Source organism: Octopus bimaculoides, chromosome Z, assembly GCF_046866305.1.
Source record: "Octopus bimaculoides isolate indiv1 chromosome Z, ASM4686630v1, whole genome shotgun sequence".
Classification (NCBI taxonomy): domain Eukaryota; kingdom Metazoa; phylum Mollusca; class Cephalopoda; order Octopoda; family Octopodidae; genus Octopus; species Octopus bimaculoides.
The window spans coordinates 4,972,428-5,000,232 of record NC_142944.1 but is presented as its reverse complement, the minus strand read 5'-3'; the positions used below and the strand labels follow the sequence as shown (position 1 = coordinate 5,000,232).

The window sequence follows — 27,805 nt, the reverse complement described above, 5'->3', positions numbered from 1 at the left end:
CCGTCATGTAAAGAAAATAGTGTGTGTAAGTGATACATGTATGTGGGTACGAGAGATACACAGTATTGAATAGAGTCAGTAACACGTATAAGGATTTAAGATACCAGTTCTTAGAGTACACAGTGGTAAGTGTCTGTATATAAGAAGTTAAGGCGTGTGGGGCAGAGCGATCACTAGTTGTGATGTTAGGGCTTCCATGCCAAGCCGGGTTCTTGAATACAGATGTTCTTCGCAGGCTGGGTTCTTGGCTATTATTTCGTGGTGAGGTGATTCACACAAACAGGATCGAAGAGAGATTCTGCGGTTAGCTGTTGGTAGCTAGTGTACGTGTAGAGCCATGTTGACGCTGGCGGGGACGATGCTGGTAGTCGTAGTGTCGTGTTGCTGTTGGCGACGTCGGGGGCGATGCTTGTAGTTCGTAGTTGTACGATGGTGTTGATGTCGTCGCTGGAAACTGGTTGCTGCTGTGTTACACGTGTGTGGTCGGCGGCCAGATCTCAAAGGAGATCTGAGGCGCGACGAATTTGCCGGGTATAATTTAGGCTATTTATAGCTGAAGGTAGGCTCCAGAGAAGCATTAGAAAAACACTATCACGTGACCTTATTAGGGGCTATGGCTGGTCAGTTTACGTCCCGGGACGAACGGGTGGAGATAATTTACCCATGCAAAGAATAGTCAGTCACGTGATGGATATGGCAGGCTGCTCTCTGCTACGCCTGAACTTGTTTGTATATAATGGCGATAGTTTCACTACATATATATATATATATATATATATATATATATATATATATATATATATATATGTATATGTATGTATGTGTGTTTGTGTTTGTTCCCCCACATCACTTGACAATTGATGCTGGTGTGTTTACATCCCTGTAACTTAGCGGTTCAGCAAAAGACCGATAGAATAAGTACTAGACTTACAAAGAATAAGTCTTGAGGTTGATTTGCTTGATTAAAGATATATAATATATTTATATATATATGTATGTATATATATATTATATATAAACCTAAGAAGCATCAGTTGTGGTGTGCAAGAGAGATGATTGCGCTGGTATGGTCATGTGGCAAGAATGGAACTAGAACTAGAGGAGAAGCTTTAGGTGTGAAAGCAAGGACTAGAATTGAAGGGTCTTAGAGACAACCTAGCTAAAACCAAAGTCCTAATAAGTAGGAAGGTAGATAAAACACAAACTCCTTCAGGTAGATGGCCCTGCTCGATCTGTAGACAAGGCATAGGTAGAAACTCTATTAGATGTACCCAGTGCAAGCTATGGACACATAAGAGGTGCAGCAATATCAAAGGAAGGCTAACTAGGAAGATAGTTTTTATATGTGACTGATGTTCAGGAGCAATAAACACTGAAAATGTGCAGAGAACAACCTTTGCCACATTCCAGGGAGAAAAACTAGACGTAGTTGATAGCTTCTGTTACCTAGGTGACCAAGTCAGTAGCAGGGGTGGATCTTATGTGACAGCAGCAAAGGGTGCATTTTATGTGGGCCCAGGACAGGGTGCTTTGTATATAGAACCAGCACAAGGTACTTTTTATATGGCACCAGGACAGGGTGCTTTTCCTGTGGCACTATGACAAAATGTTTTTTACAAGGCACTAGCAAGGATGCTTTTTATGTGGCACCAGGACAGTATGCCCTTTTTATGTTGCATTAAGACAGGGTGCTCTTTATGTGACACCAGAATGAGGTGCTTTTTATGTAGCACCAAGACAAGGTGCTACATGGTGCCAGCACAGGGTGCTTTTTTTTTTGTGACAGCAACACAAGGTGCTTTTTATGTGACACCAGCATAGATGTTTTTGTTTTCTATGTGCTAACAACGCAGGTGTTTTTTTACATGGCATCAGTGCCCATGTGTTTGCAAGACAAGGATCTCTCAGCTTAGAGAGGGAGTGGAACCAAGAGATTAGAATATAATAGAAGGACAGAGGTATCCCTCTTGCTATTGAGGAGATACTCGGCTACCACAGTGGGACAAGGAAGGATAAGAAGGTGGGAGAGAAATAGAGACAATTTAAGTGAGAGAGAGAGAGGGGGCTTGCTTACAGAGGACAATGGGTGTAGTATAATTAGTACAGTGGGGATAGACATAAACTGTTCCATAGGAGTGTGATGGGAGATGTTTAGAGATAGCAGAGAGAGAAGAGGGATTGGAGTGGCTGTAGAGATAGCAAGTGATGGTGAGAGGAATTAAATGTGGCTGGGAGTGGGTATGGTAGGGTGCGTTTTACTTGGGCATGGAATGTGTGCAGATAGCACTTGGGGGAGAATAGTGGATAGCGCGGCTGTGGGGAAAGATGGGTTGTGAGAGAGTTTAATAGAGGATAAATTTATATGTGGCCATAAAGGATATGCTTATATGTATGGATGGCCATGATTTTACTTAGCTTCACATGTATTCTTAAGCACAGCAAACCGCCAGAAGTCTTAGTCCCTTGTCTCTTCAGTGAGGCTTAACATCTGAAGATTATTTCTCGTCGCTTTGTCCCATGTCTTCTTGGGTCTTCCCCTTTCACAAGTTCCCTCAACAATTAGAGATTGGTACTTCTTTATGCAGCTGTCCTCATCCATACACATCTCACGACCAGTCTTCTCTTTTGCACACTACATCTGATGCCTCTTATACCAATTTTTCTCTTAAGTTATTTACACTCTGCATTACATGCACACTGGTATTACCCATCCAGCGGAGCATATTGGTTTTATTTCTTTTCGCATATCTTCAGTAGTCACAGCCCATGTCTCATTGCCATGTAGCATTACTGTACATAGGCATCATACATTCTGCTTTTTATTCTGAGGTAGAGGCTCCTTGTTACCAACAAAGGTAGCAGCACTTCGAACTTTGCCCAGCCTGTTCTTAATTTATCAATTATGCCTTCAGAACTTCCTCCTCCACTGCTGACTTGGTCACCTACATAATGGCAGCTATCTATTATACTTCTAATGTGGAGGCACAATGGCACAATGGCCCAGTGGTTAGGGCAGCGGACTCATGGTTATAGGATCACGGTTTTGATTCCCAGACCAGGCGTTGTTAATGTTTATTGAGCGAAAACACCTAAAGCTCCACGAGGCTCCGGCAGGGTATGGTGGCGAACCCTGCTGTACTCTTTCACCACAACTTCCTCTCACCCTTTCTTCTTGTTTCTGTTGTACCTGTATTTCAAAGGGCCAGCCTTGTCACACTCTGTCATGTTGAATCTCCCTGTGAACTATGTTAAGGGTACACATGTCTGTGGAGTGCTCAGCCACTTGCACTTAATTTCACGAGCAGGCTGTTCCATTGATCGGATCAACTGAAACCTTCATCACCGTAATCGACGGAGTGCCACTATTTCTAAGGATTCTCCTGGGATTTAAGGAAATTATTTCTCTGTACATTCTTATAGTTTATTGTATCTGCACATCTGCCACACACACAAAAACTATTTTCTCTGTTAATCTTCCTCTGATACCACAGCAGAGAAAGGCTAATTATCTTCCTAATTAATTGAACTATAACACTCTCTGTAATTTTCATGATCTGGTCCAGCAATTTGATACCTCTGTATTTATTTCTGTTTAAGGCATCACTTTTACCTTGACTATGGTATTGCTACATCAGTCATTGGGTATGACTCCCTCGTGTACAACCTGATTAACTATATGGGTGACTAGACCATATCTCACTCTGCCAGATATTTTAAGCATCTCAGTGGTGACCCCTGAAGGGTGAGGGGCGTTCCCTGTCCTCATATTCTTAATTGCTTTATCTACTAAGCTACTGTTTCTTTGGATTGATGGTCCTCCTGATGAAAGAAAATTATTTTATTCCACACAGAGAGGAGAGAGAACAGTGGCTGAAGGCAGAGAAAGGGGGCTGATTGGTTGAAATAATGTGGGTAGGGATGATGAGGAATGGAAGTAGTTCAGTGGTGAGAGGGACCTTTTGGGAAGGTAGGGATGTAATATGGTGATATTCTTGCAGGTGAGCACAGGAGTATTATAGATAGCAGGGGTGGGGTAGGGAGGAATGTTTGATATGTCAGGGAGAGGGGAGGGTTGTCATGATCTCACTTGTTCAAGCATGTCTGAGTGGTTTATAGAATATCATTTTTACTGTAATGAGCAGGTCTTCTGGTTCAAACACCAAGCATCTCTGCTATAAAGCTTTGCATGCCCTTTGTGTTTAGGGCTCCTGTACCATGGAATCTGCCTTTGATTTGGAGTGAGTGAGAGAGAGAGAGAGAAAGCAAAAGAGAGACCTTTTGTTGCCAACAGAAGTAATAACGCTCTGGACTTTCTCCATTCTATTCTTATTCTAGTGTAGCAGTGATTCGAAACCTAACTACTAGATACTCAGACAGACATTATAAATGAACCACGATAGTTTCACATAATTGGTCAATAAATTGACCAATTTGTGTGAGATTGTAGCATGATATGGTTTTCTTAATTGTTCTAGAATTAAACATCTTGTCTCCTATAAAAACTGTCTTGATACTTTAGGCAGTTGGCTGATTCACCTGCCTCCTCTCTTGCTATGTAGATGGTTTCGAACATTTTTCCAGACAACTCCAGATTGTTAGACAGACCTGTTCTGAATGTTCATACAATGTCTCTCATAAGTTGTTTCTTCAGACACAGTGTGGTTTCTCTCTCTCCCTCTCTCTCATTGTCTGCAAATTTTTATGCTGTTCACTGTATAACAGTGAGTTATCACTTTTATAAAGTGGTGATTTTACCACTTTTATAAGGGTGATATTTTCTTATTTATATGGTTTCGACTTGGAAGAGGTAATAAATATAGATGGTTATAGAGTATGAATCTATAGTGATAAACACATTACTTATAACTTAATTATAAGTATTAACACTATACATAAATCTTAACTCAGGTTGCGTAAACGCTGTGATGAATTATACCCACCAAGATGCTGAATGTCCAGCCAAGCTATACAAATTTCTATTGGGTCAGTTTTGAAACATGAGGCCTAGCATTGTCCTGAAGGAAGATGACACTCTTCTGATTGGTCAGTTCTGGACATTTTTCATCAACTGCTGCCTTTAACTGGAAACAATAATTGTCTGAATTCAATTTCTGATTTTTGTGGAAGCTGCTTGTAATACACAATGCTCTTCCACTCTCACCACACATACAGAACATCACCTTCTGCAGATACTGACCGCTTTTGGTGTGATTTGAAACTTATTCATTTTGTTTCCTTCAGGAACTTTTTAACTCCACATTGTTGTAATTAATCCATCTTTTACCACTTGATATTATTCTCTTCAAAAATGGATTATTTATGTTTTTTGTGTTGTGTTAGACCAGAGAACCTCAGATGGAAATGCTGTCTATTAATTTTTTTTTGTTAAACTATGAGGTACCTAAACATCAAAGCAATTCACATATCCAATGCCTTATAACACTCATATGAGATATGTGGAACATCTCTGTGATTCGATTTGGTCATCACCAATAACTGTTGGCCTGCTGGAACATTCAGTCTTCCAGATCAAAATCTTCACCCCTAAACCTAGTGAACCACTTACAAACAATTCTCTCAGCTGTGACACCATCTTCTTCATAAACTGCACATATCTTATTTGCTGTTTGAACACTGTTGTTTCCTTTCTTCTTCCATTTTCACTTTTAATGGTAAAAACAGTAGAAATGAACTTTCCACACAATTATCATATAGGAAGACATGTTGAAAAATTTCAGTTTTCAGAAAGTATGAATGTCTTATACCTCTGTACTTTTCATTGTTCAATACTCCAGGTTGTTCTGTACTGTAGGTTGATTCCCTCTGTGTCAATAATTTCCACAACAAACGGAAATATTTTACAGTGTAATGTCTTTTTCATAAAAAACTCATTCTCTTCATTCAAATAATCAAAACATACTTTCACGATATATATATATATATATAATACAAATGATATGTGAGCATATGCATATATACATACATATATGTACATACCTACATCTACATGTATATATAGATGCATATCCAGGTACAGGACGTCAAAAAACGTGGACAAAAAAGGAACAGGAATATATATATATATATATATATATATATATATATATATATATATATATATATATATATTTGTTTTGCAAGATTTTTGATGTGAAATCGTGTGTTGAAACAGATGTTGTTGTACTTGGGGATGGTCATATTGCCAGTTTAGCCAATAAAAACACACGCACTGTATATTTGGTGTTAATTTGCTTCAGCTTTATATACGAACTGCAAAACCAGAAATGTGGTCTATAGTATAAGATGTACAGAGGGACGATGCAGAAATAAGACAATGACATATGTAGGCGAAACAGCAAGGAGCATAGGGGAGCAGGCAAACAAACATTGGAGGGAACTTAAGGAAGGGAAGAACTCATCAGTTCTGTACCAGCACGCTGAGCAAGAACATAGAGGCTCAATCAACAACATAGAAATTAAAATCTTATCTACACATAGCAGTGATGCAGCACTTAGACAAATTACTGAAGCTACACACATAATAGAAGAGAAACCTAGCCTGAATAGGAAACTAGAATGGAACACTAACACACACCACTAACAAACCACAAACCACAGCATGTGACAACATGTTACCCATAAACCAATAATAATATGAACAAAGTATAATACAATACATAGATAAACAAATGGAATTAAATACTACATACGTTAACAAAATTTAATTAAACACAAAAAAACAACAAAAAAAAACAAAAAAACACACACACACACACACACATGAACAAATAAATAAATAAAAACAAATACAAACGAACACGTATTAACAGAGAATATAGGTGATACAGACACTCCCCATACACACATGCACTTACAAAAGACACAGACACATTGAAGGACACGCATGCGTAGACACATACAATAGGAATACAAAAGACACAGACACATTGAAAGACACGCATGCGTAGACACATACAATAGGAATACAAAATACAAAATGGCTGATATTTAGCAAGGTGAGACACACATAAGAAGGAAGGAAACAAAGGACCACTGATGAGGTCACAGAAGTGTGACGAAAGAACTCTGGCCGAAATAAGATTAAGATTAATGTAATATAAAGCTGAAGCAAATTAACACCAAATATACAGTGCCTGTGTTTTTATTGGCTAAACTGGCAATATGACCATCCCCAAGTACAACAATATATATATATATATATATATATATATATATATGAAGAGAGATTCTTCTCAAGCATGGTATATTGCCAAAGGTCTTGGGTCATTAACTCCGTTAGGCCCAATGTTCAAAGGGTGCTTTTTAGGTGCCACTGGTATGGGTGCCAATTATGCGATACCAGCATTGGCCACAACTATGATTTCACTTAGCTTGACGAGTCTTCTCAAGGACAGCAAATTACCAAAGGTCTCTGTCACTTGTCATCGCCTGTGTGTGGCCCAACATTCAAAGATCATGCTTCACCACCTTGTTCCATGTCTTTCTGTGTCTACCTCTTCCACACACGTTTCCTCCACAATTAAAGATTGGCACTTTTTTTACACAGCTGTCCTCGACTTTGAATATATATAACTATGTTAAATTCTCTGTTATGCTTTATCTAAACAATACTTTATTTCAAAGAAGCTAACCTGATTCTTTTCACTGTACAGTTTAGGGAATATCGTCTTTACAGTCAAGGGAATATTATAAAAATTTTAGATAATATGGATTCTTTCTTTTATTGCAGGCGAGAACCAGCGTCGCTGATTGAACCTCCAAATTCCAACACAGATATGCAAAAATATGAAGAAGAACTTAGGAAAATCCAACCAAAAGCTGTTCGCCACTTATTTCTTATACGACATGGCCAATATGTTACGAGACAAACTGAGGACTATTTAAATATTTTAACACCTTTAGGTTGGTATCTACTTTTGTTGGTAGTATTTGGTAAGGGTTTTATGTCCTTCAAGACATAAGAAAGAAAGAGAGTGAGAGAGAGATAACGAGTTCTGATTAGTGTGGTTAATTGGTCAGTATGCAGTTCCAATTTTTGAAAATTAACTGACACTCCATTGGTTACGATGACGAGGGTTACAGTTGATCTGATCAGTGGAACATCCTGCTTGTGAAATTAACATAGAAGTAGCTGAGTACTCCACTGACACGCACACCCTTAACACAACTCTCAGGGAGATTCAGCATGACAAAGAAAGTGTCACTAGGCTGGTCCTTTGGAATACAGATGCTACTCACTTTTGCCAGCTGAGTACACTGGAGCAATGTGAAATAAAGTGTCTTGCTCAAGGACACAATACGTTGCCAGGAATTGAACTCATGACCTTTATGATCAAAACCCTAACCACTAAGCTACATGCCTCCACTGAAAATTAACGATCAGCCGCTGATTTATCAACTCTTTCCTGTTCATGCATGTCTTCTTTATCTATATCTTCACCAAAACAGTCACCATTTCCATCCCTCCCTCCCTACCCACCCACTGAACATACCATTATACACTGACACCCTACATACACACCCGCATAATTCAAAATTAAATTCTTGTGGAGATAGGCGTGTTTAAATAGGACATGCTTTTGATAGATCTTGATTACCACTGCATACATATGTATGTGTAAATTATATATATATTTTTATGTATATATATATCATCATCATCATCATCACCGTTTAATGTCCGCTTTCCATGCTGGTATAGGTCAGACGGTCCTGAGTACTTCCTCTCATCTCTTCTTGGGTCTCCTTCTTCCACAGTTCCCATCCACTTTAAGCAATTGGCATTTCTTTATACAGCTGTCTTCATTCGTAAGCATCACATGTCCAAACCAATGTAGTCCTCTCTCGCTCACATGCTGCATCTGATTCCTCTTATGCCCAACTTTTCTCCTCTCAGCCTTTTTACACTTTGTTGCACATGCACACTGATGTTGCATCAGAACATACTAGCTTCTTATCATTTAATATGTTTATTATATTGGACCATCCCATAAATAATGCAGTTTTTTTATACTATAGGAAAGTGGGTTATACATCATTAGATGTACACCACTTTCCTATATAAAATTAAGAAATATAACGGAACGCTGAACTCCAGACTATCAACACTAACAACATTTATTCAGGTGGTAAATATATACATCTTTAGCTCTTGTTTGTTGTTACAACTTCTGTGTGTGTGAGCATAGTTGTTGGGACATTGTTATGTAGATGTAAGTGAGCTGTCGAGCGTAAGTCCGAAAGATGGGAGAGAGACAGCTAAACACGTCCATGCTCAATCGCTGGCCAGCAAGAAAGAGATAGAATAGAAGCGGTAACGCTTGGTTGTTGAATTCCACGCATGCGTGAGACTACGCATGTGCACAGCGTTACTACAATACTTATTTTTCAAAATCAAGGTAAACAAAATTCTTTCTTAATCTAAAAATACTCTCCTTCTAGCAATGAATGGTTGAATATACCAAATCCAAGCCTCTCTGCTACTTCCTCAACAGTTATGATAGGATTTTATTCCACCAGGGTTTGCAGGACATCCTCATTGAGCTCTACTCATCTTCCAAGGTGAGGCTCATCTTCTAGGCTGTAGTTTCTGGCTCAGAATTTCTGGAACCATAGCTTCTGCTTATTGTCTGATCCCCACTTTCTGCATTAATATTCCTTGCACTTTCCATTCCGTTGTTGCCTTTATTGAACTCATAAACCAAAATATGCCAAATATGCTCCTTTGTTACTTCCATTATAGCTTTGAAAATATAACTATTAAAATCAAACGGCACTCTTCAAAACTTGCACTAAGAATAAGTCAAAGCCAATTTTACTACCTGCTTTTACAGCAAGTTGATGCAGGTTCTTTATCCCACCCCACTCCGCTTTTTAGTTCATGCAGTTGAAAAGACTACATTATTTATGGGACGACCCAATATTTGTTAGATTTTATATCTTCCTAAGAGAGATCTTTAAATTCATCAGTAGATTATTTTCACTTAAATTTTTTCTTTCTGTATATCTTTTCTTGCGATTTATTACTATATTATCCAAATATTACTTCCTTTTTTTTCTTTTTATATGTATTTTCATTCAGAATTTGTCTTTATAAATTCTTCAAGGGATAGGCTGCATGTAAACTTTTGGTATTCATTGAGGGTTTGGAATGAACTACCCCTTAATACATATATTTTAAGTTGCAAGCATGGCTTTGTGGTAAGAAGCTTGCTTCCCATCCACATGGGTTTGGATTCAGTCCCACTGCTTGACGCCTGAATGAAGCCCTTTAACTGGATCTCAAAGTGCATAAAGCTCTGAATAATAATATGTAACTATTAGGTTGAGAAACCCTTTTTGGATAGAAAGGGGAGATATGGGTTCATATCCCTTGGGTGGTTTTTAACTTTTTTCTACTCAAAATGGTTTTTCAACCTAATATTTTCCTGTTACTATTTATAGCATTTATGCTTCAAGATCCAGTTTTCCAAAATGAATTAGTGGCTCTCATGGCTTCTGATCTTAATTGATTGGAAGTGTTATCATGCACATATTTTCTCTTGGTATAAAAGATGGGCTACAGCAAATATTCTGCTTAATACCACAGATTTGCTTGTCAGCTGCTTGACCTTCTTAACCAGTTGAGCATGTTCCTTGGTGGCTGATGATATGTGCATCTCTGATCATGAGCAGAAATAGTAGGGTAGCATCATAGCCATGTGTTGAGAGGAATTCTTTGGGGGTTTGAATAATTCACTTCTGGAAACATGGGTCTTTTGTTCATCGTCCGTAAACAACCCTTATTCAAGGACCTTTTCAGCAGAGTGAGCTACTCAACCTGAAGAAAATTCTAACTGGGCCCCACCTGTAAGATCCAGCACGGTTCATCTTGATATGAGATCATGTTGTGCACATATCGTTGTGAAGCATGTGCCTGGTGTACCCTTAGCAGACGGGTAGTCATGTTGGGTATAATGGGCTTCATATATTTGTATCCCAGTGTCACATTGATGGCATGCACTGCTCTCTCACTCAATAATAATAATAATAATAATAATAATAATAATGATCCTTTCTACTAAAGCACAACACCTGAAATTTGAGGAGAAGAGACTAGTCAATTGCATCAACCCCAGTGTTTCACTGGTACATAATTTTTCAATCCCAAAAGGATGAAAGTTGTCCTTGGTGGAATTTGAACTCAGAACATAAAGACACGTGAAATATCGCTAAGCATTTCATCCAGCGTGCTAACAATTCTTCCAGCTCGCCACTTTAAAACATAAAGATGGATGGAACACCTCTAAGCATTTTCCCCAGTTTGCTAACGATTCTGCCAGTTTACCCTTAATAATAATAATAATAATAATAATAATAATAATAATAATAATAATAAGAGAACAATATTTTTAATTAGCAATTATATTCTCTTTCTTTATACTCTTAGGGGAAGAACAAGCATTTATGACTGGACGTCGTCTCCAAGAACTTAAAATTCCCTTTACAAGAATTGTTTCATCAACTATGATGCGTGCAGACCAAACAGCTAAAATTGTACACCAATTCTTTCCTGAATTGCGCATGGAATATAGTGACCTTCTCCGAGAAGGTATGCCAATACCACCTGAACCGGCACGTACAAGCTGGAGACCTGAATGGAAGGTGTTTATATTTTGAAAATTTTTTTAACGAACTCATTTAAAAAACAACAACCAAACCACACATACACACACACACACACACACACACACACACACACACACACATCTAAGAAATAGACACCATCATTTTTTTAAAGATTTATTTCTACAAAGAAAATAATGTCATTTGATGCATCTAAATATTTAATCTAGGATTTAATCTAGCAGACATGTTTTAACCTGTTTGTGAATTGTACTAATGAGTAGTGTTTGCACTAATAAAATGGTATAACGAGGGGCATCTAATTAAAAATTGTGAGACGTCTGTATAGACCAGTTTGAAACACTCATGAGTTTCTTTGAATTTTCTTGAATTACTTCAATATATAATGGTTCTGTTGTTGAGTTAAGCTGATTTAATTTAATTTATATTCAATTTATTTTTTAAAATACTGATTTAGATTTTTTTATTTTTTTAAGTTAGAGGCTTTTGTAAATTTTGCTACTGTTTGTTGGTTGCATTTTTATATCACCAAAATAAAATTTTCAGACTTGGCTCTAGTAGAGTAGTTGAAATAACAAGGATAGAACTAATGACCATGTAATCAGTAATTCATTAGTTTACGTTATTCTAAGCAGTTGATTGATTAGATATTTATCATATACTTGAACCGAAGCAGTGATGACTGCAGATTTGTATAAGCAATGCAGTTAGAACTGGCCTTCTGGATATGCTTTAATCTTTTAGCATTTAAACCAGCCATATTCAGCCCAGATATTCTACCTGTTTTAATGCTGAAACCAGCCAGATTTGGTCTCTCACACCTACTCTGCAATGTCATTCTAAAATTAAACAATTATATTGTTAAAACCTTGAAGCTACAAAATGGTGCATGAGTTAATATTAAACATGAATACGTAAGCATTACATTTGACAGAGTAAACTGCGAATGCTAAAGATTAATTTGTTTGATTAATATTCTTTGCATTTTGGTGGGACCTAGTTTATCGCATGCTGTCTGAGCACATTGTTACTTTGTTCTTGTATGTTATTAGGTCATTGTGGTAATCACAATGAAGATAAGAAATGTCCATGAACAAAGTAGATATGCCATACCTTGGTGTTTGAAAGTGATTGAACATTTAATAAGAATAGAGATTATGTCAGACTTTACATGCGGTCTTTCATTTTAAGTAGCTTTTTAGTTTCATTCTGCAGTATGTTTGTGAGTATGCAATGTCTACAGCCAGTGGTGAAGTGGTCTTTGATTGTGATTTATTGTGGAGACACTGGGATCCATAAGAGGACTGACACAAGCAATGATAGGGCTGATGTATTCTATTTCATGCTAGTCATACTGCGTTCTGTGTGAACATTTGAGCCAGTTGACGGCTGTAGAAGGTTGTACAAAGTGGAAATTTCAGGAAGGAAATGGTGTAGTAGTTAGTTAGCTTTGGATCTGGTATGCTGAGTGGACAATATGAGAAAGATGTGCTTGATTGGAGATAGCACCAAGACCAGTAGCTTTGAAGAGTTGAGGATATCAGATGCTGTAGAACAAGCAGAGATTGAAAGCTGTAATGTCAGTGGGCTAAATGTTGGTGTGTGTTGGTGAGCAACTTCACCAATTGGCCGAGTGGCCTTTCTTTGGATGAGGTAAGATGTCAGTGTGTGTAGCAGCAGCAGCACACCCCTGATGCAGGAGCAGTCCTCCATTGTAGTTCTCATCTGAATATTGCAGAAAGGGAGTAATGCGGGAGTGGAAATATTTTCAGACTCTGTGAGTGTATCCTTTATATTTTAAATGCTTCTAACATCGTTAGTTTTACATTTCAAAACCTTCACTTGATACGTTTAAAGTTTTGATGTTGATCAAAAGCAATTAATATTTGGATTCTTTGTTCTTCTAGTTCTTAGCTGATGGTCCAAGAATAGAAGCAGCATTCCAAGAATATTTTCACCGTGCTAATATCGATCAGAAAGACGATAGTTACGAAATATTAGTGTGTCATGCTAATGTCATCCGATATTTTGTATGTCGGTAGGTATGATTTTAATTTATTTCCTTCTGTTTTACTTATGTTTTTTGTATAGATTTTGTTTTCAGTTTTCAATTTAGGGTAGATGCTGTTGTGTGATTAATGTCTAAGAGACTGAATCCTCTTTGAACATCAGAGTATTTTGTGTTTGCTCAGTTTCTCTGAAACATCTTGCCCATTCTTTTTGGCACTTTCTTCCAGCTCATTCTTGCTTTATGAAAGCTAAGAAGGCTCTCAGCACCAGAGATTTTTATTTCGATAAGTTGGAGAGATGGCAGGAGAGGCATCCCATAACCTTTCTAGACATGTCAAGTTGATGTTGTTCTTATCTAACTTGAGGAGAGAGAGGAAAAGAGAGAGAGGAAGAGAGAGGGAGAGAGAGATAGAGAGGAAGAGAGAGAGAAAGAGAGAGAGAGAGAGAGGGGAAGAGAGAAAGAGAGAGAGAGAGAGTATGTATGGAAGCATTTATCTCTCTCTCTCTTAGAATGATTGGAATTGGTGTTAGTGCGACATAGTTCCCTGTGGAATATTTGCAATTATTCAGCTACAGTATTCAGACATGGCTGTGTGGTTAAGAAGTTTACTTCCCAACCATGTGGTTTCAAGTTCAATCCTACTGTATGGCACATTAAACAAGTGTCTTCTTCTATAGCCTTGTGCTGACCAAAGCCTTGTGAAACTGAAAGAAACCCATATGTGTGTGTTTGTTTGTGTGTGTGTGTGTGTGCATACATACATACATATGGGTGTGTGTCTTTGTGTCACTGCTTGACAACTGGTATTGGTGTGTTTACATCTCTGTAACTTAGCAGTCAGGAAAAGAGACTTATAGAGTAAGTACCAGACTTTTAAAAAAATGAGCCCTGAGGTCAATTTGTTTGAATAAAATTCTTCAAAGTGCTCCAGTATGGCTGCTCCCCAAGTAAAAGGTAAACACACACACACACATACACACACACACACACATTTAGATAAAGATAGTTACGGCCTGTCTATGAGGTTACCCAGGGTTTCGCATCCATAAAGCACTTTACATCTTATCAGACCCTAATGGCCACTGGCCTGTATAACTACCTGAACCAGTGCAGAACGAGTATCTCAAGCCATTTAGAATAATTTAATTAGGGTAAGGTGTACCCTTGTCAGATATGTAGTCATGATGGGTAGACATCAAATTCACTTTACCCATGCTAGCATGGGTTGGATGATTTGACGGAGGACTGGTGAACCAGATGGCTACACCAGGCTCCAGTCTGATTTGGCAGAGTTTCAACAGCTGGATACCCTTCCTAATGCCAACCACTCCGAGAGTGTAGTGGGTGCTTTTTACGTGTCACCGGCACGAGGGTTAGGGTTAGGGTTAGGGTTCAGCAAAGTCAATCATAGAAGACTGAAATAAAAAAAAGTACGCATGGAAAGCAATTTTTTCGACCAAACCATTCTCGATGGTGCCCTAACATGACTACAATCCAATGACTGAAACAATTAAAAAATAAAATAAAAAACAACACGCATATGAAATTATAAGATAAAGGTCGCAGTCTTATTTGTTTGGGTTAATGCGAACGAGATGGCAAACAAGATATTCTATCATAAGTAGTGTGAAAAATTACTAAAGGATTTTTTGCCATCTGTTTTGTGTCGAAAAAACAAAACATAGGTGAAGGGAGATAATCAATATTAACTTCCTGTATGATTATTTCCCTTATGTTGTATGCTTTGCCAATCGCTGGTGTGTGTGTGTGTGTGTGTGTAGGCGCGGGCCTGACTGCGTGTTATAGGTTTCATATTCTGTTCTACTGCATGATACCTTGGGCAAGTGTATTTTATTTTATGTGGATCAAAATTATACAACAAACAAAAGACAGATAGGCGTGGGAGCAATAAACAGGCTTTGACGCACAAGGAAAATTGAAGAAATCTTTGACAACCCCGGGCTGACTAAAGCATAGATGGAAACAAAAAGAAGCCCCTTGTATGTATGTGTGTTTGTGGTTTTCTCCTACCACTATTTGACAGCTGGTGTTGGTTTGTTTATGTCTCCCATATCTTGGCAGTTCGGCAAAAGAGATTGATAGAATAAGTAATGGGATTTAAAAAGTAAGTACTTGGATCGATTCGTTTGAGTAAACCCTTTGAAAGCAGTGCTCCAGCATGACTACAGTCCAATGGCTGAAACAAGTAAAGGATAAAAGATATATACACATGCGTATATACTCTGGAAAGTCAGAGTCATTGCAAAGGATCCCAAGGTTTCAGAATGGTGCCATCAGAAGAGTTGTGCATGAGGACATCTAGTGTAAGTTGTATATAATGCAGAGGGGTCAGTTTATGTTGGATGTGACAAAAGAGAACCGTTTGATCCATGGAAAGACCCTGCTAAACAAGTTAAAAAAGAGGTTGGAATTTTCTTTTTCTTTTTTTTTTTTTTTGTCTGGTTTAAAAAGTTCAGTGAAGGCCGAAAGGTAAACTGAAGGAATGACAGAAACCGAAATAGGTTTTCATGGTCAACCAGTGACTGGGATGGTTCTAGGAGTCGTCAGTAATGAGGGAGATGTCATTCCTCCTCACTTTTTTTCTTGGGGCTTATACAGAGGAGTTGGAGAAAGTTGTGAGGCCCTGGACAGACAGACAGACTATGTCATGGAAGCCAGTACATCTTTCAACAAGACTCTGCACTGACTCTTAAGGCTAAGACATGGCTGCATGTCAGTCTCCATAACCATGTTCTCCCAGATATATAGCCTCCTAGTTTACCAGACCTCAATTCACTGTCCTACCATGTGTAGGGCTTAGTTGAGAGAGAGGTCAATCAACACCCCTGTAACACCATACAATCCTTCAAGGCTGCTACAACCAGTGCAACGTCTAAAATTGATGAAGATCATCTGATTCAGGCATGTCGATGTATTGAAGCAGCCATCGATGCTAACAATGGATTTATTGAATAAGTGTGATTCTCAAGATTATTTGTACCAAATCATTTTCAAACATAGATTTTCTTTGATGAGCTATTCATCTTTTTCTAAATTCATACAAATGACAAGATGGCTGCGAGTCTCTGGTTACTGGATGTGCCACTCTGAACTGGAAGCATCCAAATTAGTCTTGTGGAACCTACTTCATGTTATCACACTTACATAGACAACTTGATGGCAGACATTGGCTTAGAGTGTATCAAGGATCTAGAGGCAGTGATGATGAACTGAGAAGAGTGGGGGATTGAATTTTGTTGCTGTGGGCTGGGTTCCAACCTAGCCGTAAAAAAAATTCAAATGACCTAAAAAAACTGACACACTCTACACATACACACAAAATATAATATATATATATATAAATATGTTCATTCAATTCCCATGCATACTAACACCCACTTTTTTCTGTCAAGGGCCTATATGCCCCAATATTAAACTGTTTTCTTCTGCCAACACATGGCGATCACTTTATAAGCTCATATATATAGAGACACCATACATGTGTTTGTGTGTGTGTGTGAGTATATATATAGTTGTTGTATTTACTAAAACTCCAGGCCACCCAATATCTTGTGGGTGGATTTGTTAAAAAAACTATACAAACTCTTCACACACACACGTACATACATGACTGTTGAATTGTATCACATGAATGAGAGAGGACTGCTTAGGATATGTTGTTGATTTATGAGTTTCAGTTAGGTGATATATTTGTTGGTGTGAATCATCATGATCATGGTCTTAAGTTTGAGTCTGCTCATTGCTTTGTCTTCTACTGTTGCTGAATAGTTGTTAATTTTTCTTTCTTGTCAGTGGTTATTTTTTGTGGGGTAGTGCTTAAGTTTCTTTATTTTTGTTGAAAGTAGGGGTTGTGGTGATTAAAAACTGGACCCCTTTATCGAGAAACATAAGTAAAATAAACACTACACAACAAAAAATAACATGACATAACAGAAAAATAATTACTAACCAACAAAAGCAAAACAATGAACTCACACCAAGCAAGAGGCCATACACTCACCAACAAATATAAAACACCATCAAACCATGTTGCAACAGTGCCCACCTGAAGATTGTAATTGCATGAAACTCAAGTCACAAGATAAACAATATATGTGCATGTGTGAATGTTTGCACCCTGCAGATGCTTAAAAATTTGCTAAATTACAATAAATTTGTGAAGGCACATGGTGCAGTGGTTAGAGCATTTGGGCTCACAATCATGAGATAGTAAGTTTGATTTTTGAACCAGGCTGTGTGTTGTGTTCTCGAGCAAGACACTTTATTTCACATTGCTCCAGTTCATTCAGCTGTAGAAATGAGTTGTGATGTCACTGGTACCAAGCTGTATCGGCCTTTGCCTTTTCCTTAGATAACATTGGTGGCATGGAGAGGGGAGGCTGGTATGCATGGACTCTACTGGTCTTTCATAAACAACCTTACTTGGACTTGTGCCTTGGAGGGGAACTTTTTACGTGCAATCCCATGGTCAGTCATGACTGAGAGGAGTCTTTATCCTCTTTACAATTGTTTTGTAGTCATTTCCCTTCCAACAAATCACCTGAACTCAAGGCTGTTATAAAAGATGCCATGCAGTTGGATTGAACTTTGGACTCGTGATTGCAAAGGGAAACTCTTCACCATTTAGTTATATCTGCATTCATTAACAGTCAGTAGGTATCATGGTATCACACTCCAAACCAAAGTAAAGATAGTTTGCATCTCATAGTATAATATCTCTAATTTGTGTTCCTGCCATTTAATGCTCGCTGACTCATGACACCTAACTTAATATATGTCAGTGCCCCAGCAGGGTCTCAGCCTTAGAACTGCAATATATGAGAATGTATGGTGTGATTGTGTGGTAAGAGGTTTGTTTCCCAACTACATGGTTCCAGGTTCAGTCCCACTGCATGGCACCTTGGGCAAATGTTTTCTACTATAGCCTTGGGCCGACCAAAGCCTTGTGAGTGGACTTGGTAGGTGGAAACTGAAAGAAGCCTGTTGTATATGTGTGTGTCTGTGATTATCCCCAACCACTGCTTAACAAGTGGTGTTGGTGTGTTTACATCCCCTGTAACTTAAAGAGACCTATAGAATAAGTACCAGGCTTTAAAAAAATATGTACTGGGGTAGGTCCTTTTCACTAAAAATTGACCAAGGCAGAGCCCAGCCTGGCCACAGTCTATTGACTGAAACAGGTAAAAGGCAGGAGATAGATATAGCTGTTGTAAGCAATAGAACTAACATGTGTCATTTCCTAACAATGCTGAGTTCAAGTTTCCTATTTACCTTGGTTCTTGTGCGGGTGGCACATGAGATGCACCATTTTGAGCGTGGCCGTTGCCAGTACCGCCTGACTGGCTCCTGTAGGATTTTCGAGCGAGATCGTTGCCAGTGCCCCTGGACTGGCTTGTGCGGGTGGCACATAAAAGACACCATTTCGAGCGTGGCCGTTTTCGTGCGGGTGACACGTAAAAGCACCCACTACACTCTCTGAGTGGTTGGCGTTAGGAAGGGCATCCAGCTGTAGAAACTCTGCCAAATCAGACTGGAGCCTGGTGTTGCCATCCGGTTTCACCAGTCCTCAGTCAAATCGTCCAACCCATGCTAGCATGGAAAGCGGACGTTAAACGATGATGATGATGATGATGATGCAACTAGAAACCACTTTCTTGTCATGGTTATTCCTGCTGACAAATGTTGGTCTCTTTTTTTCTAATACATTTGACAGCTGGTCTGTATTCAACTATGTAAATTGACAGATATTTGTCCTCATCTTGTTTGTTGTTAACACGTTTCGGCTGATATACCCTCCAGCCTTTATCAGGTGTCTTGGGGAAATTTCAAACCTGGATTCTCATTCCTAAGGTATTTTTCAATGTTGTTGTTGTTGTTCAGGTCAGTGCCTGGAATTGAACTTCAAATGTTGGGGTTAGTAGCCCACACTGAGGGCTACTAACCCCAAGATTCCAGGCAGTAACTTGAATAATAATAATAATAATAATAATAATAATAATAATAATAAAACATTGAAAAATACCTTAGGAATGAGAACCCAGGTTCGAAATTTCCCCAAGACACCTAATGAAGGCTGGAGGGTATATAAACCAAAACGTTGTGTTAACAACAAACAAGATGAGGACAAATATCCGTCGAATGTAAATAATGTATGTAAATTGAATCATAATTGAACCTAAGTATGAAACTCTGTCTTATTTAACATTTGTCAAATCCACAATCAGGTCAGAAGTTGTCTCTCGATCATTTAATCTCCAAACAATTTTATTTTCCTACCCCAATGGATGTACATTTACCATGTGTAGTTTACTCATCATTTTACAAATATGGCAAAAGATAAATGTTGCTGAAGAATTCAAAATAATTTGGAGACATCTCTGCTATACTTGCTAGAAAAATGGAAAATAATAATTTGTTATTAATATTGTTTTTTTTTTTATCTGTTTTCAATAATGGAAGAAAGTTTCATAAGTTAAGCTTTTTGTTTTTTGTTTCCAGAAAAACTATGAGAGAGTTTTCTTGTGCATTTTCAGGGCTTTACAGTTTCCACCAGAAGGTTGGATGAGAATGAGACTTTATCATGCTAGCATTACATGGATTACAATTAAACCAGATGGTAAAGTGTCACTAAAGATAGTTGGAGATGCTGGACATATACCAGCAAACAAATTATCATTTTCTTAAAAGCAGTGTACTATAAAAAAATAAATTATTCTTTTAAAGTTTGTACTAACTATTATTTCTATCTTTATTTCTATTAACATTGATTAAATTTTTTTTGTTTAAGTTTTTTTTCCATCATATTATCCTTCCATTATAGACCAATTTCATAACATCTTGTTGTTTCTCTGTGAAATATATGGTATTCTCTTTCAAAAGTTTACTATTCACTGTGAAAAGAAGTTGCTTAAAGGTTAAAATCCTTTCTACTAAAGGTCCAAGGCCTGGAATATTTTGCAGGGAAGGGGCTAGTCATTTACACTGACACAATGCTCAGCTGGTACTTATTTCATTGACCCTAAAAGGACAAAAGACAAAGTAGACCTCAGAGGAATCTGAACTCTGAATATAAAGACAGAGTAACAATTCTCCCAGCTCACCACCTTTGTCTGGTTTCCTAACAATTCTACCACCTTCTAAAGGGTAATAATGAGATAACAGTTGTTTTTTTACAAATCTTTTTAATTATTAAATATATGGTGACATATCACACAAAAATCTAATTTAACAGCGAAATCAGTTACATATAGATATGGTTCAGTATCTTTATTTATTCATAACCATCCAATATTGGTACTTGTGCAGTTATTTTGATGCTACGTTTATACTGGTGTGTATGCAGGCCTAATATAATAGGATGGAGAATAATCTGCAATGCGCTCATGGTTTCTTTCTACTGATAAGAAAATTACCTGCATCATTACACATGGTCTCCTGTTAATAGCCATGGTCCAGTTTAGAATCTGAAATGTCAGTTAAGTTTGTCTTTGTTATAATGTTAAGCCATAATGGTTTCATTTTCTGTTTGTTCCAAAAGTAGAACTGAAGGGTTTCATCACAATATGGGAGCAGTATTTTATCACTGTTGAGTGAGACCATGCTAATGATAAATGAACAATTAATTTTCTTTGTAGAAAAAAAAAAAAAAATTATAAGTGCATTGTAGATAATGATTTGTGCGTTTTGTGTGTGTGTGTGTGTGTGTGTGTGTGTGTATATATATATATATATATATACGTAGGTAAAGCAAATTTTAGAGGTAATACTCGATAATTGTAAGCACCTGTATATGCCAGATTGTGGCCGGGGTGAAAGAATAAATTAAAAACGTAAAAATAAAAACAGAACACAAAGGATTCTGCGGTACACGTGTTTCAAGCTTTATAGTCGTTGCATCATTATATTGGTATATAATTGATAGACAGGATGGTATAACGCTATCTTCAGCCGCAAATATATTCTTTCCCAAGTATTACATCACAAAGAAGAAGTCACCAAGAAAAAAGTAAAAGAGGGAGAAACATGAGAGATAAAAAGGGGGAGTCCACTTGGTATTATCCATTGTAATATGTTTATCCTTTAAGTTGATACATTTACATAAAAGTTCATCGGTATTCCGGAATTCTGTCCATATTGTGCCACAATTCAGGGTAGAGTGAATGCTAAATAAACAATACTAGCTTATATGAGCTAGAAGGAGAGGGTCCAAAAAAGGAAGAAGTTGGCGGTTAAAACAATATAAAATACGAAGAAAAATACACATGTTAGTACAAAAACAATGGAAGTCAAATCGGGGCGGGGGGATATAAGAAAAAATCCGGATAGTAAAGTAAGATGCATATAAGGTATTTAGAAGGGTTAGGTGGTAAAATATAAAATTAAAGAAATAAAATAACAGAGTTAAAAAGAAGGGGGATAAGAAAAAACCTAAAAGTAGAAAAAAAAGATTATTAAAGATAAATAAAGAGAGATAAAGAGATCTTAAAGGGTGAGGTCGTAAATGAGAGATGTACATGATGCTGTGTCGGCCCAGACTAGTGGTGGGTCATAAATAAATAACGTCAGGCTAAAGAAAACTTGAAATATGATATTCTTGTGGTGAGTGGTCAGTTTGGCCGAACTACAACTTAAGTATACGAACTTATCTATTATATTGGTACATACACTTATCTAGAGGATAAAAGGATGATGGAAGTGGAAAATGGTAATTAGAACATATTCAGGAAACAACTTCTATCTCATTCCAGGGTGAAAAACTAGAGGTAGTCGATAGCTTCCGCTATCTGGGCGACCAAGTTAGTAGTGGGGGTGGGTGCGCTGAAAGTGTAGCTGCTAGAATAAGAATAGCCTGGGCAAAGTTTAGAGAGCTCTTACCCCTGCTGGCGACAAAGGGACTCTCACTCAGAGTAAAAGGCAGACTGTATGACGCATGCGTACGAACAACCATGCTACATGGCAGTGAAACATGGGCTGTAACTGCTGAGGACATACGTAAGCTCGCAAGGAATGAAGCCAGTATGCTCCGTTGGATGTGTAATGTCAATGTGAATACCCGTCAGAGTGTAAGTATCTTGAGAGAAAAGCTGAACATTAGAAGCATCAGTTGTGGCGTGCAAGAGAGACGATTGCGCTGGTATGGACATGTGGTGAGAATGGATGAGGATAGCTGCGTGAAAAAGTGCCACACCCTAACAGTTGAGGGAACCCGTGGAAGAGGTAGGCCCAGGAAGACCTGGGCTGAGGTGGTGAGGCAAGACCTTCGTACATTGGGCCTCACCGAGGCGATGACTACGGACCGAGACCTTTGGAAATGGGCTGTGCGTGAGAAGACCCGGCAAGCCAAGTAAGATCGTTGCCAGTGCCCCTGGACTGGTTCTTGTGCGGGTGGCACATGAGATGCACCATTTTGAGCGTGGCCGTTGCCAGTACCGCCTGACTGGCTCCTGTAGGATTTTCGAGCGAGATCGTTGCCAGTGCCCCTGGACTGGCTTGTGCGGGTGGCACATAAAAGACACCATTTCGAGCATGGCCGTTTTCGTGCGGGTGACACGTAAAAGCACCCACTACACTCTCTGAGTGGTTGGCGTTAGGAAGGGCATCCAGCTGTAGAAACTCTGCCAAATCAGACTGGAGCCTGGTGTTGCCATCCGGTTTCACCAGTCCTCAGTCAAATCGTCCAACCCATGCTAGCATGGAAAGCGGACGTTAAACGATGATGATGATGAAAAACCAAAACAATGAATAATTAGAAAATGTAAACAAGAAAAAAGTTATAAAATATATAGAAAATATAAAGGGGAAAACTAGGGTTGGAAGTTAAAATTCAAAATACAAAGCATTGGGAACACTTCAACCGTAGTAATATAGTATAATAGTAATATAGTATAATAGTAATATTGTATAATAGTAATATAGTATAATAGTAATATAGTATAATAGTAATATAGTATAATAGTAATATTGTATAATAGTAATATAGTATAATAGTAATATAGTATAATAGTAATATAGTATAATAGTAATATAGTATAATAGTAATATTGTATAATAGTAATATAGTATAATAGTAATATCATATTACATAATGTGATAGTGATAAGAAATAACAACACCAGCCGCAAATACCAAGTGGACCCTCACTTTTTATCTCTCATGTTTCTCCCTCTTTTTCTTTTTTCTTGGTGACTTCTTCTTTGTGATGTAATACTTGGGAAAGAATATATTTGCGGCTGAAGATAGCGTTATACCATCCTGTCTATCAATTATATACCCATATAATGATGCAACGACTATAAAGCTTGAAACACGTGTTCCACGGAATCCTTTGTGTTCTGTTTTTATTTTTACGGCTTTAATTTATATATATATATATATATATATATATATATATATATATATATATATACATCAGGTGAATTGGGATGTGTAACATGAAACATATAAACTACACAATAAATGCAGTTAGCTAACTTTCTTCTTTGATGTTCTTTTATTGTATATCATTATTATACACACGCATGCACACACGTACCTCATTATTATAGCAAGTGTGTGCTAATATGTATATAACCATCATCATTGTTTTTACTTCCATTTTTTTCCCATGTCAGAATGGAATGAGTGAGAGTTTGTTGAGACAGTTTTCTGCATGTCCTTATGTCATAAACTCTTGTTTTAAGTTTTATTTGTTACCCTAGTCTTTCACTTATTGAACTCTACAACAGTTGAACATATAATCTCGAGTGGGTAAATGTGTGACAAGCCTTGTATACACTGAAGACAAAATCTTCATTGGTGACAGTGACTTAAGAAACTCAGTTTACATATGTATATATATTCCAGGATGATGATAATGAGGAGGAGGGGGAGAAGTATCGATGCAGGAACACATCTTTATGAAGCTCAATCTTCTCAAATCTCATTTTACCATGAACTTGTGTTTTTTTTATCTATGTTTATTTTTAAATAAAAATTTAATTATGATTTAGTTGTTTACAAATATAGTATTGAATTCTTTGTTAATTCTATATAATTTTGTTTTAAATTAAATCTTAATGATCTGAACAATTTTACAAAATTTCTTCTAGTTTCAGTTATATGTGTTGTTCAGTTTTCTTGTAAAAATATTAATATACTTAATGTCAGTGCATAACTGTTTCTTGAATAAATCAATACCAAATTATTGATTCAAATTTGTTTTAATCCATCTGACAAGTATACTGAGAATACCCTGGCCTTCCTATGAGTTTACCAAATCCAAGATGAGAATAAGTCGCCTACTTTATATGGATGACATCAAGCAGTATACAAAAGCTGAGACAAACCTGGATTCTCTAGTCCAAACAGTGAAAATATTCAGTAGAGACACTGGAATGGAGTTTGGGGTAGATAAGGGCATGCTATTAATTAGGAAGAGAGACTGGAAGATAGTCTGATGGCATAAGATTACCACAAGAGAACATCATTAGATCATTGTGGAATAATGAAGGATACATATACCTAGGAGTACTGCAAAATGTTAAGATGAGGAAAAGAGAAACAAGAGAGAAAGTCACTAAAGAGTACAAGAGAAGAATTAGGAAGGGGCTCAAAACAAGAAGTGAATGGTGGAAACATCATTAAAACCATAAATACATGTTCTACACCAGTATTGAGATGCTCTGTCCCCCTTTCTGAAATGGGCAAAAGTCAAGCTACAGAACTTGGATATAAGAACAAAAACGCTATTAGCAATGCACTCAGTAAGACTGACTGACTTTATCTATCAAGATGGGAAGGTGGTTGAGAATTACTAACACAAAAGACACTGTTGATATTGTGGCATTGTCGTCCTGTGCAAAGTAAAGAATGAATAGTTTTGGCATCTAGAGATATCCAAAATGTGACTGAAACAGAAGAAGAATTCAAAGGGAAAGCAAAGCAACAGAAACAAATGAAAAGAAATGGAATTGCACGGCCCATTCATGCAACAAACCGACCAAGTTGGAAGTAAGGATCACTAGCTTTGGCTGCTAGACAGGAAGTTGAAACAAGAGGCAGAAACACTAATTACAGCCACTCGGGAACAAAAGTTCTGATAAAAGTACAATGAATAGGAGAGAGCTACTATCATCTTTAGTTACATTAGCAGCACAGTATAATGGTTGAAAGAGAATGAATGACAGAGGGATGAGAAGTTGGCATGGGGTAGCAGTAGATTCAGATATTGGGCAAGGGACCCATATGTAGATATGTATACCATACATCACCTCCATTACTAACACTATTTTAAATATTCATTTTGCTCTAATTGCTTGGATGGGCATATATTTTCTAATAATGTATGTCACCATCATCTCAGTCCTTTGTCATCTCCTCTGAGGCTTGGCATATTGTGATCAGACTTCTCCAATCTATCTAATGTCATTTTCCTCATGTTTTGTTCACTTTAAACAGCTTGCATTTCTTTATCTGGCTCCTGCCTTGCACCTTCATCACATGTCAGTCTCCACACAGTCTTCTCTCTTGTACACTAGACTTCATTTCTCATACCTTTTCTCTTTTCTCTGTTACTTGTTTCAGTCATTGGACTGCAGCCATTGTTGAATTTTAGTCAAGAGAATTGATGCCAGTACTTCTATTGTTTCCAAGCCTGGTACATATTCTATCATTCACTTTTGCCAGACTGCTAAGTTATGGGAACATAACACTGGTTGTCAGGCAGTAGTGGGAGACAAACGTAGATAGAAAGACATACACCCAGGGTAAGACGGGCTTCTCTTAGAGGCCTGCAAAATTTTAAGTTGCAAAGAGCTGAATCATACGGTTTTTAATAATATACATATATATAAATCTATGTGTGTGAGAGAGACAGGCTTCTTTCAGTTTCTGTCTAATAAATCCACTCACAAAGCTTTGGTTAATTGGAGACTATAGTCAAAGACATATACCCAAGGCGCCACACAGTAGGACTGAACCTGGAACCATGTGGTTGGGAAGCAAACTTCTTACCACACAGCCGTGCCTGCACCTGTATTCAGTTTTCCACTCAGTTCATTTGTACTCTGCTGTTCATCTATACTGACACTACACACCTAGAACAGCATGCTCATTTCTTTCTACCTTTCCCAAATCACCTATATTTAAGGCAAAATGTAAACTTTATACACAAACATTACGTCATCTGTTTTTTATTCTGAAAGAGAAATCCATTGTTATCAGCAGAGTTAAATAGCTCTTTCAAATTTCTCCAACTGATTCTTAGTCTGGCTACTATTTAGTTGGAACACCCTCCTCCACTCCTAATAAGGTCATTTTAGTAACAGAAACCATCAGCTAATTCTAGGGTATGTCCAAAGTATTTGAGAGACTCTGTTTGTCATGCACTCTTAGTGCTTATTGCTCCTGTGCTTAAGCAAAGTCTGCCTGCAAATTTATCTGAATTTCTTGGCAAGTCTCTATAGTAATTTCAAACTCTCAGTAAAGATTGAAACTTTCAGGAAGTTTGTGAAGTGTTGTTACATGATTAGTGGTACATCGTCATCTCTAATTCATCAGTATCTCTTAAAAATACAGCAATTAATATACAGGGTGGTGCAAAAGTAGGTATACAGTTATGGAAAGAAAAAAAAACACGTACAGTACTCATTTATTTTTATCAAAAAAAATTAAAAGTTACAATAAAAGTATTAATATGATTAATGACACTGAAACTATCCAAAATGAGGTTAACTAATTTAATGAGCTAATAATTATAATGAAGTAAGTATTATAACACTGTTGTGATACTTACTGTTTACCTATTTTTGCACCTGGCTGTATATGTAGCACACAATCAAGCCAAGTCTACCATTCTTGCCAAAAAGAATAGTGAAATATTGGAAATACCTCACTTTGCTTCCACTGTGTCTATAATTGCCAAAACAACACCTACAATTGCTGCAAGTGCCTTAGATACTGATTGTAATACCTTTTGGAAGGAAAGTAATCTTTGTCCAAAGTCAGTAACAAACATTGAGATACATGATGTCAAACAAACCACTGGCTGCTATTTTTGCATCTTGTGCTCTTAATACTACTGTATCACAAAGTTTATGGTTTGCTGAGGGGGAAGTGATAATCAACAATCGTACTCGTTCTCTATATATC

General features: G+C 37.5%; 1 protein-coding gene across 1 annotated transcript in view; it reads left to right on the top strand.

The window, feature by feature from the left end:
* The window catches only part of LOC106870456 (serine/threonine-protein phosphatase PGAM5, mitochondrial), a 37,008-nt gene extending 14,883 nt beyond the window's left edge, over positions 1-22,125 (top strand). The window contains exons 2-5 of the mRNA XM_014916557.3: positions 7,751-7,923; positions 11,450-11,664; positions 13,554-13,684; positions 20,212-22,125. Coding sequence (XP_014772043.1) covers positions 7,751-7,923; positions 11,450-11,664; positions 13,554-13,684; positions 20,212-20,362 — 670 coding nt within the window. The 3' untranslated portion in view covers positions 20,363-22,125. The remainder of the gene's footprint in view (positions 1-7,750; positions 7,924-11,449; positions 11,665-13,553; positions 13,685-20,211) is intronic.
* Positions 22,126-27,805: the final 5,680 nt, after the last annotated feature.